The 14816-nt window shown below is 32.4% G+C and overlaps 2 protein-coding genes across 2 annotated transcripts; one reads left to right on the top strand and one right to left on the bottom strand.

Moving 5' to 3' along the window:
• Window positions 1-5694: 5694 nt before the first annotated feature.
• On the top strand, window positions 5695-6834 carry LOC122610828 (F-box/kelch-repeat protein SKIP11-like). Its single transcript, XM_043783785.1, has one exon. It carries the CDS (start codon window positions 5695-5697, stop codon window positions 6832-6834), a length of 1140 nt encoding a protein of 379 aa, XP_043639720.1.
• A 3238-nt stretch (window positions 6835-10072) lies between these two features.
• Window positions 10073-13140, bottom strand: LOC122611256 (40S ribosomal protein S9-2). The gene is made up of 3 exons (XM_043784250.1): window positions 13020-13140; window positions 10834-11215; window positions 10073-10435 (listed from the first exon to the last, which is right to left on the bottom strand). The coding sequence occupies exons 1-3, from the start codon at window positions 13045-13047 to the stop codon at window positions 10252-10254; spliced, it is 594 nt and encodes a 197-aa protein (XP_043640185.1). The 5' UTR covers window positions 13048-13140; the 3' UTR covers window positions 10073-10251.
• Window positions 13141-14816: the final 1676 nt, after the last annotated feature.

The raw sequence follows: 14816 nt of genomic DNA, 5'->3' as shown, positions 1-14816 counted from the left end.
TATGTAACTATTAGTTAATCAACTCGAGTTCAACTCAAGCATTTTACTAAAATTTTAAAAGCAAAAAAAATCTTAAAAAGTGTATATAATTTTTGTTATTGATATATTATAACTCGGTTTGGAGATATTAAATTAATTAACATAATAATTTATATATATTAGTATATATTGCATTAAGAAAACATAAAAAGACATTTTATAATATTATATTAAAAAGAATTTACTTTGATTCGAATAAAAGAATAAATTTGTAGACATCATAAATAAAAGAAAACATTTTAAAAATATTTAATGGGCTATTTATCTTTAAAAAGATTTTTGATTAAAATATGACATCATAAATAGATAAAAACATTTTGAAAAAATTTGTAAACATGACACATCATAATTGTTTCTAAAAATAGTTTAAAAAGCAATCCTTCTTTATTATACATAAAAAAAGATGTTTATTAATATAGAAAATGATGCATCGTGATATTTTTAGTTCACATAATTAATTCTTAATATGAAGGACAAACTAACAATAAATATTTTCCAGATGCATGAGTTGGAAATTATAGCAGAAGAAGAAGACAAAAAATAAAAAGCATAGAGAATAATGTAATATATTAATAAAAAAACACATAAATTTTTACTTTTAAAAATAACTTATATGTAGATTAAATTTATGTCTGTGAAAAAAAAAAGGAAAGTGAGATCTAGAATAGAATTCCCTTTCTATTAGAGTGAAAGTGAGTTTTAATATATTAGAGTTATACCCGCATGATGCAATGCAACGGTGATGGTGGGGGTGGGGGTGGGGGTGCCGTGTAATGTAAGTTATTAATGTAAAAAGTATGTCGTAATTTATTTTATTAACATTATTATAAGGAAACATTAATAGTGTTTATAGAATACAAAGATGTTTGAAGGTATATTGGTCTTATCAAAGGCGAAAAGTTTAAAGGGAAAAAGGTAGGTTTGTTTTATTAAGTAGTATAGTTACTTATATTATATTATATTTTAGTTCGACATGTAATTAAATAAAAGTCATACTAATAAAGATGTAAAGGTGAGCCGGGATAAGAAATTACTCCCTCTGTCCCATATTAATTGTCTTATTTTGACATTTTGAGTCTTTTTATCTCAATTATGAACGTGAATATATTTGTTTGTACTATATAATACTTGATATAACATATAGAAATTGATTGAATTTTAAATGTACTTTTCATTGATATAACTTTCATCAACTAATATATAACACAAACAAAAATATTTACGGTCAAAGTCGGAAGAAAAGACGATCAGTCAAAATAGCACAACTAAAATGGGACGGGAGGAGTATAAATAAGCTGATGAAATTTTAGTTTTTAATTTGATGTAATTTTATTTTTTCATAATATTTATAATAAATTAATAATAATAATAATAGGAGAGGAAAAAACACTATAATTAATGCCTAAACTACCCTTATGATATTATGTTTATTATTAAACCTAGTTGACAAGTGTCACTCTCTAATTCTATCTTATTTAATTTATGTTAATAGTTGTTTCATTTTACCATTAACATATATATATATATATATATATATATATATATATATATATGAAAAATGATTAATCAACCTAATTGGTGTGCTTAAAGATATACCTAAGACCTTAAGAATTTGACATGTGGATTCCACTAATTCTCTTTCCTAATCTTGCCCCCTGGTTTTTCACATGTCACCATCTTACAATTAGGCACATCTTTAGGTACACCAATTAGGTTGATTTATCATTATCCTATATATAATAGTGCTCAGGCCCGTCTATAGGACGAGTACTCTTAAGATATATATATATATATCTTATAATAATTGTGAAACAAAAAGTGTATGACAAATATCACAACTTAATAAATACGAAAGCTAAAGAAGAAACGTATAAAAATTAACTACATATAAATATTAATTTCATTATACCTTTTTTTTTACTTTAGTTAAATAAAAAGAGATAATAATAACAATAACATAAGAATTCAATGTTAAATAATAATAATGATTAAATATGAACAAAATATATAAATAAAAAAAAATTTGCTAGTCGATCGTAGCTTTTTTGGCCGTAGGGTTTTTTTTAGGGTTGAGAATATGTGAAGGTTTTTTTTAAGTGGTGTATATATATAACAATACTAAAGATTTTTTTATTAAAAGTCTACTAGTTTATATTAAATAACTATTATAAAAATTGAAGATTAATAAGGAGGGAGTATTAGGCTAAAGGACGGGGATTAAGGGTGCCAAGTATACCTCAATCCCCCTTTTAGTTATATTATAGATAATGGATGTGATGCAAATGACCCGTAAACCTGCGAACCGACCCGCTTGAAGCCCTAACGGGTCAGGTCACGGGTCAAGTTTTTGTTGCATTCGTGGGTCACGTGTTGGTCCGGCCGGTTTGGGTGATGCCAAAAACCGTGACCAACACGACTAGAACCTTCAAGGGCCGGGTTTCGGCCCGTGCAAAATAAGATGCCAATTTGTTTTAATGCATGTAATCATTTTTGTTATCTAGATTCTAACTACATTAACAACAAACTTTGTACATTTGAAACGATTTTTGCCTCATTTATTTAGCGATATTAGTTAAGCATCAAGATATGTATTTTTATTGTATATTCTAGCAAAATTTTTATTGAAGTATATACGTTCATATTAACTAATTAGTGAAAGGCCTGATCGCTGTTGAGTAATCATTTACTTTATACATAGTGTTTTCATGAAATCATTATGGCAAATTATATTTAGAACTTTGCTTGGCGCAAAAAACAACTCTTTTAAAGTACCTGTACTCAAGGTTGTGGAACTCGAGAATCAGGATCGGGTTGGGGGGGGGGGGGGGGGAGGGGAGACATGATTTTTTAAAAATTGGATCGGAAGTGGATCGGTAAATAGTGGGTTTTTTATGTATAAAATAATAGTATTTGAAATTATATATAACAAAAAATTAAAAATATATACAAAACTTCAAACTTAAACATAACATGATTTTTCAACTTAAACATAATTGTCTATAAACAATAAGATAGTTAATAAAAGCTTAAAAAAAAGGTTTGACTTTGGTTGACCGATCCGATCTAGCCGAGTCTTGACCGATCCGACCGAGTCTTGACCAAGTTGACCCGAGTCATACACCTTGGCCGATTTTCATACCGAGTCTCACAAACTCATATCGTCAGATGGCCGATATACAAGCCGATTCTCAAGACTCGGCTGTATCGGCCGAGTTTTACAACCATGCCTGTACCAATGAAGCATAGGCTAACATTTGAAGGTCTAAAGGTGTCGGTTTGATCATTCGGGTGCCCAAATCATGTAAGGATTAGGATGGAGATACAATATCGGCATCACATGACTCATACGGGGTGAGTCGATGATTATCCAATTGTAGTACCGGAATTAGGGTTTCTCCCATTATCATTTTTTTACATGAATCGTCCACATACTTTGTTGCTTTTTTCAGTTTTCATTTCTCCAAAAATCTAATTATATTAGGAAATTCTCGTGATTCTCGATTTGTCTCAATTAAGTTATTGTAGTTGGTATTTATTTCCAATTTCGCCGATGTCCTTGTTTTTTTGTCTGAAGCATGTACTTATAGTTGATATTTTTCGTTCAAATGCGCAAAAGGATGTAATTGAGAGAAAACGGCAATCACAAGGCTTGTAATTAAATTCTCAGATTTCAAAAGTACGAAAACACACGAACGATCTATTTAATTTACCTTTTATTTATTAATTAGACAATTCATAAGTGGGAAAAAAAAGTCATTGCATGTGATAAACACTTTGTCTCTAGAGACAGAGTTTAGAGGTTCGATCCTCATATCTTGAAAAGTGCCAAGGACATTTTTCTACCATTTATATACAACCTGGAAATAGAGGTAAGCTTTATTTACATCTTAACCTTTCTCATACTCCTTCAAAATATTATGATCCAAAACCCGTAAAAGATGTCATTAGACAGTTCCTTTCTTTTTTCTTTTTCTTTCTCATAAAAGGACAACAAATCGTCATGCACTCATAAATAGAAAAAAACAAAATATCATCTATACTATTTTAATAGAAAAACAACACTTTAGTTTGGAAAAGTGTTAAAACATATGTAGTATTTTCATCTAACATCCATTAAAATATTTTCATATACATTATCTCTTTAACATTAATGATTAAATTACATTAACTATTATTTATCTTTTAAAATATCTCCATTAAACACTTTAAATCAATTACTTTTACATCAATTATCTACACCACTCAACATCATCTCCGCCACCAATAGTCGCCTCCACCACCACACTGTTGCCGTCATGACCACCACCGCATTGCACAGATATGGTGCTAGTATATATAAAGAAAATGACATTTGTACAAGTATGGTTTGACTTGTAAAAGGTATGCCAAAATAAATTTTTCTTAGTTAAATTTATTTGAATATCTGAATATAATATTGTCATCTTTGAGTTGCCTCAAGTTATGAGTTCGATTCTCTAAAGTGACATGTCTTGGGGTTTTTCTTGTGAATCACCTGTAACGGTTTATGGTTTACATCTCGTAGTCTAGAGTATGTGACGAGCTTCACTATTATACAGTGAAGTGTCCACTGTCGAATACTGATTAGTTGTTAAAAAAAAAAACAAAAAAAAAATTGTCAACAAAAATTAACTATATGACGATATATGTAAGTTAACTTTTTTTTAAAAAGTGGCAGTCATCACCGATATATTGCTATTTTATCTATAAATAGTAAGGAATAAATGTGACACATTTATATTACATAGGCAATGAAAAAAAGTCTTACTACTTCACGATTATAAATTAACCCCCTCTATTCTTTATTCTTGCATTATACATATTAATTCATCATTTCTATGCTCATAAAAAATAGAAAATTCACCACTTTCTCTCTAAACCTTGTCTAATTTTTAAAAAGGGTAGAGACTGACAAATACAATTAAATTAGAAAAAGCTTTTCTTATCTTGAATAAAACTCTACACATTTTGGGTTCTAGCTAGCTAGCTTTGTTCTGGCTGAATTGGTAAGTCATATTCCGTTCAATTAAGTAAACATAATTTATATATTTATTTATTTTCAATGAAAATAATACATGTTCTAATTTTATTTTTGTGTTTGGTGTTTCAGGTATAAATTTTTATGAATTTCATTTCAATTTTTCTTTGATGAACTGCATTTATAGATTAATTAATTTTGTTACCCATTCAAAACTTTTAATAATTCATACTATATATATTACCCATTTTGTTTAAATATATCATTTTCCATTTATTATCCATGTGAGAAAAATATAATACCTTTTTCAACTACATTACCTTCGGTGTTAATTTAATTAATGTATATCTTCATTTTTATTTTATTTTTTCTTTTGCCTATGTATATATTATAAAGACCATTGTATACAAATTTAATACTCATGATCATTTCTCGTAACGTACATTCTTAATATGTAAAATGAAAATAAAGATGGACATGGATTCAGTATTATATACATGGTTAATTCATTAACATGATATAATATTACTCATTAACATGTAAAATCTTGTTTATGAATTAATTGCAGGCCGGTGATCTAGCAAAATACAGTGATCGATAATTCGATATATCCAAGTTCAATTTGTTCCTAGCTAGCTAGCATTCTTAATTCATCGATCATGGACTTGAATAATACCAAAGAAAACATGTTACAAGATCTTCCATTATCTTCATCCGGTTCCAAGAAGCCCAAAGCCAACAACAACAATAATAATACTTTGATCGATACCCTAGGACGAGACCTCACTGTCCAGAGTCTCGCTCACTGCCCTAGGTACACCTACGGGTGTGTAGCAACATTGAACCGGAGCTTTCGTGAACTTGTGAGAGGCGGGGATCTCTACAAGGAAAGAAGGCGTCTAGATGTTGTCGAAAACTGGGTTCATTTTTCTTGCAACCAGAAATGCAGTTGGGAGGGTTTCGATCCCATTAGCAGGAAATGGATCCCTATGCCGCCTTTAATTACAAACGATCCATGTTTCGATTTTTCTGATAAAGAATCCATCGCGGTGGGTACGCAGCTCTTGGTTTTGGGGAATGATATGCTTGGGCCCGGTATTTACCAATGTAGCATACAGACAAATTCATGGTTGGCAGGGCGGCCAATGAATGTACCTAGATGCTTGTTTGGGTCTGCCAGTGTAAAAACTAAAGCATTCTTTGCAGGTGGCGTTGATAGAGCTGGAAGAATAGTGGACACTGTAGAGAGCTATGATAGCGAGACTGGCAATTGGACGACGCTTCCTAGCCTGCTTAAGCCCCGGAAAATGAGTTCCGGGGTATATATGGATGGAAAGTTCTATGTTATTGGAGGAGCTGGTGGCGGCGCCCAAGAGTATAAGAAAGCATTGACTTGTGGGGAAGAGTATAATTTTGATGCCAAAACTTGGACTGAAATTCCAAATATGTCACCTGGCGGCGGCACGGGTTCAATGGCCCCACCATTGCTTGCAGTAGTTGAAAATGAATTATATGCCGCGGATTATGAAGCAATGGAGCTTAAATTGTATAAGAAGAAGAGTAATGAATGGGTGACTATTGGGAGGTTGCCTGACAGGATAGATCATACGGAGGGGTGGGGGATAGCGTTCCGGGGATGTGGGGAGCGTCTAATCATCCTTGGTGGCCCTAGAAGAGATGGAGACACTCACCTGGAGATATATTCATGGCTTCCTAGCAAAGGTCCCCCAGAGTGGACACTGCTAGGCCGGAAAAGGACTGGGGGCTTTGTATACAATTGTACTATAATGGGATGCTAAATTGATCGAGTAAACTTGAGTAACTAAAAGAATCTTGTAATAAGTGATCATTAATGGTACCAAATAAGCTAATAAATCATTTGCCAGTTCATGATAAAAGTAATACAATCTACGCATACATGACTACCTTATATCAAAACAAAAACATGACAACTGAACTTTACAAAACTAACTATGCATGTATCACAGTTTAAGAAAATCCGATGAATTCACGTGACAGTATCCGGCTAGCTTTCATTAGTTGCCTTATAATCCTCCTATAAATTATAATATAACTCCTTACTAACTTTTGCCAAATATGAGTTTCCACATAGAAACCTAGTTGATTGGTTGAGTACTTCATACACATTCACTAATTACACCGTTAGAGTGGACGCAGATGATATAATCCCTGCAAATCACCTCACACTTGAGAATAAGTGTTTGATATCAATATAAGTGTGTATGAAACTAGGATCAATGGAATGAGAATGCAACATGTAAATCGTCCTCTTTTATAGCCGGTTCCAAAACTTGAAGAGAAAGATAAGGTTGTTGCAATCCTCTTTTTTATTGTGAATAATAACTATTTTAGATACGATCTAATCCCCAATTAAGTAATTGATATGCTTTGATATATGGAAGGGCTATGTGTAACTTCCTTTTATATCAGATCCAAAGTATTCATTGGAGATTCAGGATAACACTTTCTTAACTGATGATGTGACCAACGTAAGGTTTCGTGTATAAATATGACAAAGGCTAGCGAATTTCCCTAAGGTAGCCCTTGTCTAGAGACAAAAGCTTTATACTATACCAAGACTCTTTATAAGAACGAAGATTATTGCTTCATTCCCAATGGGGTACGTCATCATGTCTCATATATTTTAGCAACGGAAACGGTACCCAATCTGGCAAAAGCCGGGTTTGGGGAAGGTATAATGTAAATAAACTTATCCCTATGCAAAAGTAGAAAAACTTCTTCCAAAAGGACCCCAGCCTAGGGTTTTACCCTTGAAAAAATATTCTCAACGACTTTCCCAGAAAAGAAAAACCGGGATCTCAAACCTAGAGCTCTGATGTCTAGAGAGAGACTAGAGAGACTCAACGGCTCTATTTCATATATGTTAGCAACTTGTATGAAAATTTGGAAATCTTTAACTATAGTTGTGGACTTGTGGTGTTAGGAAAGTTAATGTATCAAACAGTTCACAAATTAGTCAACGAACCATCTAAAACTTCTTTCAAACAATTTCCATGATTTTAACAAATACTCGTAAGACTCATGACCAGAGGCGGAGCCAGGATTATAAGTTGAGGGGGGCTTATATATGGTATATAATAGTACTTATAACGAATCATATATCCGATGATTTCATCGATTTTCAAAGAAACTTGCTTAGATTTGTTAAATGTTATCTACAACCAATTTTGCTTATGTTTATGAATGTCTTGTTCATATTAATTACTACTACGTCATCTCAAGTAACAAATAAAACCCCGCACAATTATTTACAATATTGTTTATCATAATAGTAATGAAATCGAAGTAATCTAATGAAGGATATACATAATTGATTAAAGAACAAAGAAAAAAGGAAAGAATCAAAGAAAGGAAACCGTTGATTGTTGTGAAAATTTTCGCTGCCTCTCTTCTCGTTGGTTCTATTTTGTTGAAAGGCACATTAGGGGTGGCTAGACAACTAATTAGTGATTATGGGCTGAAAAAGTTTCATTACAATTGGGCTTATTGGCAGGGGCTCAGCACCCCCTGCCCCTCCCCTCCCTCCGCCTCTGCTCACGACGATATAACGAATTCAGAACGAGCTAAGTTACCTCATTCTTCTTTATCCTCATCGTCATCATCCCCACCAGCAACCTTTGCAGGTCTGCCACCCCGAAAGGGCTAGCTGTGGGTGAAAATACATAGTGCTTCTCTGCGTGCTCACACCGTGAAGGAACGCGCATTCATGACCTGCCTTCCAAACCTGGTAACTATATAATGTAGCATGGTAAAAGCACTCAGCATTAACAACCTTAATTGCAAGTGATGGTCATATATGATAAAGAAAAAAAAATCCAGAACAAATCACTAATAATGCTTCAATGGTTTAAGATAATGAGCAAAGCCAACCAAGTTGATGGGAACTGTAATAAAAGCTACCTCACTAAACCAAGTTCTATTGGTCTGTAACCATCCATATATCTATTAAAATCACTCTAGAGCCGTATAACATATATCACAATTTATATATATCAATCAATCTTGTTATAGCCATCACATTGACACTATCCTAATATAACTTGAAAATTGAAACCCATACGCAAAAAACTCAGATTACATTATTACAAGTACCAAATCATACCTTTCATTAATCTTCGTCATAAGAGTATCTATGTCCAACATAGACGATACATACTTTCCAGCAAGCTTCAACTCTGAATGCCAGTGTTCCTTTTATAGTGACTAGGCTTCTTCTAAAACACATTTGACGACACTCGAAAAAACCGCCACATTACAGAATTACTGCACGTATTTCCTTACATGGTCATAACTTAAAGGTGCAAAGTTAGATGCGGATGAAACAAGGACTATTCAATCATCAAAATAACATTGGACACAATATTACCAAAACAAGCCATAAAACAAAGAAACTTCAACTATAAAATGCCATTTGATAAGCACAAAACCCAATAACCAAACTTAAGTTTGTCTAAATGACTCTTCAAATCACAAGTCTAAGAAACAAAAACTCCTCTAACCATGAAGCCATGAAGGTATATTAAGAAAAGTACTTGTCATTTATCTGACTTTATCATTATACAAATCACTAACAGCTTGAAAATAACTATTTTTCATCATGAATCCCATGGTTGTACCTCTTATGAGACCTATGAAGTTGCAATGCAGTTGACAAAACTGATTGGATATCTAACAAATAAGCATGCTTGACTGCTGTTATTCTTCAACTGTTTTGAATTGATCGCTTAAAGCAATTTAACTTCCTGCTAACTAATTGTGATGTGTAACCATGTTCTTATCAATCTTAAAAACCTATTTCATATGGATAATGCCCTTTAGTTCTTCACTTAGATGAAACTTTCTGAAAAGTCACATGACCCGAGTATAAATTTTCTGAAATTAGAATCATGACAATCGCTACAAATGTTTTAGAAACGCATATAGAATTTACAAAACATTAAACAGTTTGGAAACCACCAACAATGACAGAATAATAAATCACAGAAAACCAGCAACTCCAGAAAATAATCTATCATAAGTTCATAACTAGTTCCACAAAGAAACATGTAAAATAGTAACATAAAGCTTCGCAAAACATCCAAAACTTCCTACAACCAGATATTATGACAATAATAAATACTCATTAGGCCTCACAACTGCAAAAGTCATCAAAGTTCAGAACCAACAGGGCAAGCTCACTCTTCATCGTCATCTTCAGCAGCCCCACCAGCGGCTTTCTTTGCGGCTGCCTTTTGGTTCTTTCGTTTCACTCTTCCAGGACGACCACCACCAAATGGACTAGTGAGTGAGAAATCAATATGCTTTTGGCTGTCCACCCTCACCATAAAAGATGGCACATTGACCACCTGCCTTCCAACCCTGACAACCAACAAATCATGATGTAAAAACACTAAACAGGCCCAACACAGATTGAAGCACATATGTGAATGTGATATTAACATTTTCACAATAAACACATAACCATTGGAAACTATTTTACAACTGTTTACCAAAATCAGTAATCATAACAAATATAGAAACATAAAGATTAAACACCCAAGACAAATAAGTAGGAAATACCAAACTAAAACGTGTAGAAGCCCGATATCAACTCAAATGAAAACCACAGAAGATCCACGACATCATAAAAGATTAAGTCAACATCCAACACAGATATACTATGAAAGATCCATTATTATATAATTGCACCAATAGAAAATATAATCAATAATTAAGCAAAAAGATCCTAATTCCTAAATAAGAGTACTTAAATATACCTGATGTGGCGTTGCTTGATTAGAACTCGGGCATGGTGAATAGATTTAGCCATACCAGTTTTAAAAACAAGTGTCTGAAGACGACGTTCCAAAAAGTTTTCAACAGTAAGAGCAAGCACGTAATCAAGCTTGTTCTGACTCTCATCCAAAAGACCATATCTGTTCATTCTCCTCATAAGTGCCTCTCCTTCAAAAATCCTACGTGGGTCCTTCTCCTCAAGGGTCAAAAGCATTCTTGCGGCATTACGAATGCGGCTAAGAGCATATTGCACCCTCCAAAGCTCCCTTTTGCATCGAAGACCGTACTCTCCAACAAGTTTCAACTCAGCATCCAAACGTTCCTTCTCATAAGGACGACGTGGCTTCTTAAATGTCTTACCATCTAAACCACATTTTAACAACCAAGTGTGATCAGTATAAAACGTCTAAAAATACATCACCACACATACAAATTCATAACCATACATTAAATAAACATTTTTATAAGAGGCTAAATTAACAGCCATTAAATCAACAAATCAAATACCAATAAAAAAATCCCTAAAGCAAGCCTCTATTAAAAAATTAAAAACAATATGGTAGATTACTTTTTATATTTTTTGAGGTATTAGAACAGCTACTATATTTTAAAAATATTTACTTCTGACAAATCCACATTAACAACCTCAGAATAGGTAAGACAGTACACAAAACTATACTTTTGCTGTCTCTCTAAGACTCTTCAAATTTAATAACTCAAATTATCATATAAATAGAGGTAATAGAAAATAATCTAAACATCAAAAGGTAATATCTTTAATGAAATAGTAACATTATCAATTAAATGTTTCTCATAACACAATATTATATATCAAATAGATAAAACTCTGAATATCAACAAGAAAAGCAGACATACATACAAAAAAAACCCCTAAGTGTACACATCTTTCAAAAATTTAAAACTGTATCAGAAAACAGCTAAGGATGCATTTAGTTGGGAAAAACACCCTTTGTTTTCCATTTTTGTTTCTAATCACTGTTTTCCAAAAATGTTTTCCATGAAAACAGAAAACACTATTTTCTTCTTTTCTATGAAAAATTAGAAAACACTTTTTTATTGTTTTCCATTTTTCATTTTCTATTTTCTAAATTTTGAAAACCTCGAGGGTCCGTTTGGTTATAGAAAACATTTTCTAATTTTTCTTTTCTAATTTTTTAGAAAATGAAAGGGATTTTTATTTTCTAGAAAACAAATAAAAAAAATTTGAAAACGCGTTCTAATTAGAAAACTAGAAAACATGTTAGAGATGTGAGGGGATAGGGGGAGGATATGGAAAATGAAAATGGAAAACAAGAAAAAGATGTTTTCAAGTTTCCTATGGAAAAGTGAAAAATATTGTTTTCTGTTTTCTTGGAAAACATTCTTAGAAAACTATTATTAGAAGGCGTTTTCTATTTTCATGTTTTCTTAGAAAACAAAAATGGAAAACAAGGGGTGTTTTCTACAACCAAATGCGCCCTCAAATTGTTTTCCATTTTCTAGTTTTGAAAGCGTTTTCAGAATTTGCATTTGTTTTCTAGAGATGAAAACTCCTTTCATTTTCTTAAAAATTAGAAAGGGAATAATTGAAATTTGAAAACATTTTCCACTAACTAAAAGTGCCTAATATATTTATAAAAGATTTACTTATTACAAATCCACAAGCAAACTTAGAATAGGAAAGGCAGTAGAAAAAGCTAGACTTTTACAGTCTCCCTGAAACTCTTCACACTGGATAACTCAAATTATCATACAAATAGAAATTAAAAAACTAATCTAAACATCAAAAGGTGAAATCTTAATGAAATTGTAAGTTTGTAACACTATCAATTGAATGTTTCTCATAACACAGTATTACAAATCAAAAACAAAAACAAAAAATAAAACAAATCAAATAGACAAATCTCTGTTACTCTGAATATCAACAACAAAACCAAACATACACACAAAAAAAACACCTAACTGTACACAACTTTCAAAATTTTAGAATTGGATTGTACAGATTTATGTGTATTATATATAAAGTCTCCAATCAACAACTGATGTAAGTTAACAACTATAAAAATGTGGAAATGAAAATAATACACAGTTATAAGGAGCTAAAAAATAAAAAAATATGTAGAAGAATGTATGTATATGTTGATAGAAAAGAGAGATGAAGATATACAGTTCCGGTAGAAGTTGACGTGAACCATGGTTGTTCGACGTCGATCAGGCGGCGGCTACTGTGATTTTTTTTGTCTTCCGGCGACCCCGCACACACACTGCTTCTGAAGTAGAGACGGCCTTATGAAACCCTAATTCATTTATATATAGAATATTAGGGATCAAAATATGACTTTGTTGGGCTGGGTTTGGGTTATTTGTATTTGGGCTAGATTTGTTTTTATTGGGCGGATCACGAATGGTGTTCTTTGTTTAGACTTTAGAGACTGATATTGCTTTTAGGTACGAGTATTTAATTATCTATTTGAAAATTAATAACAACACTAAATAACTATTGGTCATTGGTCATATGTTTATACTTTACAGGACGCATTTCCGCGGGTTGCGATGGCCACGGTGGTAGAGGAGGCAGTGTGATGGTTGTGATTGTGGTGGTAGTGGATACGACGAGAGGTTGTGATTGTTGCGATCGTTGATGGTATTATAGATATATTAGGTATAATATATTGAATGAATAAAAGTTAGGACAAAATAATAAGATTTGCTCAATAAAGATGTGGGCATCATACTTAATCATTTATTTACAAAATTAATGTGAACGAGTTTCGGTAGGTTAAACTAAACTATTTGACCCATATTAAAGTTAAATGCGTCAACCACCTGATATGGATGACAAAATAACCTATATACAACAAAAAAACCTAAAACCTATTTTTTTGGGCCGCGTGTGGAATAATTTAATATATTTTTTCCTGGTTCAGGGTCGGAGACGGATTTGGATGCAGACATGCCCCAAACCCATATACCTGACCCGTATATATTACTAAACATAATAATAATATTTCTATTTTCAGTATTGTTATTAAAAACTAGAAAGTACTAATAGCTAATCTAGATGAATTTAACGGGAAATTATTGTTGACAAGAAAAAAAAAAGAGTTAAAAGCTCTTGTTAATGACATGTAATTAACTAATGATTAGTTCATAACATTGGCGGAAGATATGAAGGACCATAACCAAAGGGGTTATAGTCCCTCCAAAATTTTGGGTAATATTTAGCAATTATATTTAAGGATAAATAAAAATTTTTATGTATTTTTACCCCCTCAAAAACAAAACATAGATGCAAAAACGAGAAACTTTTAAACCCCCCCCCCCCCCCCCCAAAAAAAAAAAAAAAAAAAAAAAATTTGACCCCTCCAGTACTGTCGTTCAAGTTCCTGCGCTGGTTCATAAGATAGTAAAAGTTCATACAATAATGGCAGCATGACCATTGAGCTTTTAGCTCAATTATGGGTTGCAAATGTTAGCTGATACATATATGTTTACATTACAAAAAGTTTAGTTTTAATTGAAAGTAAAAAAGAAACAGACCTGAGCAACCTCAAGGCTTGTGTTCCATTCACCTCAAGTATATTACAAAAAAATATTGGCTATTTTTAACAAGTAAGATTCTAACATAAAGAAGAATAAGAAATAAAACTTAACGGATCCCCGATCACCTGTGGGAGCCCGTTACCCATGACAGGGATAAAAGGAAGGTCGACAATAAGCTTGAAGTGTAAAAGTTGATTGAAAGAAGTGGAATTGTGGAAAGAAAGCTGTAAGTATCTTTTGAGTTAGTTATCCTTTTTATTATGTGCTCTTGATATCATCCAATAGCCCCTTGGGTCATTTTGTTGTAATGAGCCTATACCATATTTTGGATCAAGTTGTGTCAAAAGTTCTTGATATCGCCCAACTAGCCCCATGGGGCATTATGTTTCACACTATAACACACAGTGTATGTACGTCTGAC

The sequence above is a fragment of the Erigeron canadensis genome, chromosome 8 (genome assembly GCF_010389155.1).
Source record: "Erigeron canadensis isolate Cc75 chromosome 8, C_canadensis_v1, whole genome shotgun sequence".
NCBI classification, from domain to species: domain Eukaryota; kingdom Viridiplantae; phylum Streptophyta; class Magnoliopsida; order Asterales; family Asteraceae; genus Erigeron; species Erigeron canadensis.
The sequence above is the reverse complement of the archived record's forward strand: the minus strand, read 5'-3'. Positions and strand labels throughout refer to the sequence as shown.

Excerpts from the sequence above, each read along its gene's own strand:
- LOC122610828 (XM_043783785.1), top strand. The coding sequence starts at position 5,695 with ATGGACTTGAATAATACCAAAGAAAACATGTTACAAGATCTTCCATTA.
- LOC122611256 (XM_043784250.1), bottom strand. The coding sequence starts at position 13,047 with ATGGTTCACGTCAACTTCTACCGGAACT. Across the intron at positions 11,216-13,019 it reads CGTCAACTTCTACCGGAACT|ATGGTAAGACATTTAAGAAG; the intron begins GTATATCTTCAT and ends AATGTGGTTTAG. Across the intron at positions 10,436-10,833 it reads ATCAAGCAACGCCACATCAG|GGTTGGAAGGCAGGTGGTCA; the intron begins GTATATTTAAGT and ends GTTGGTTGTCAG.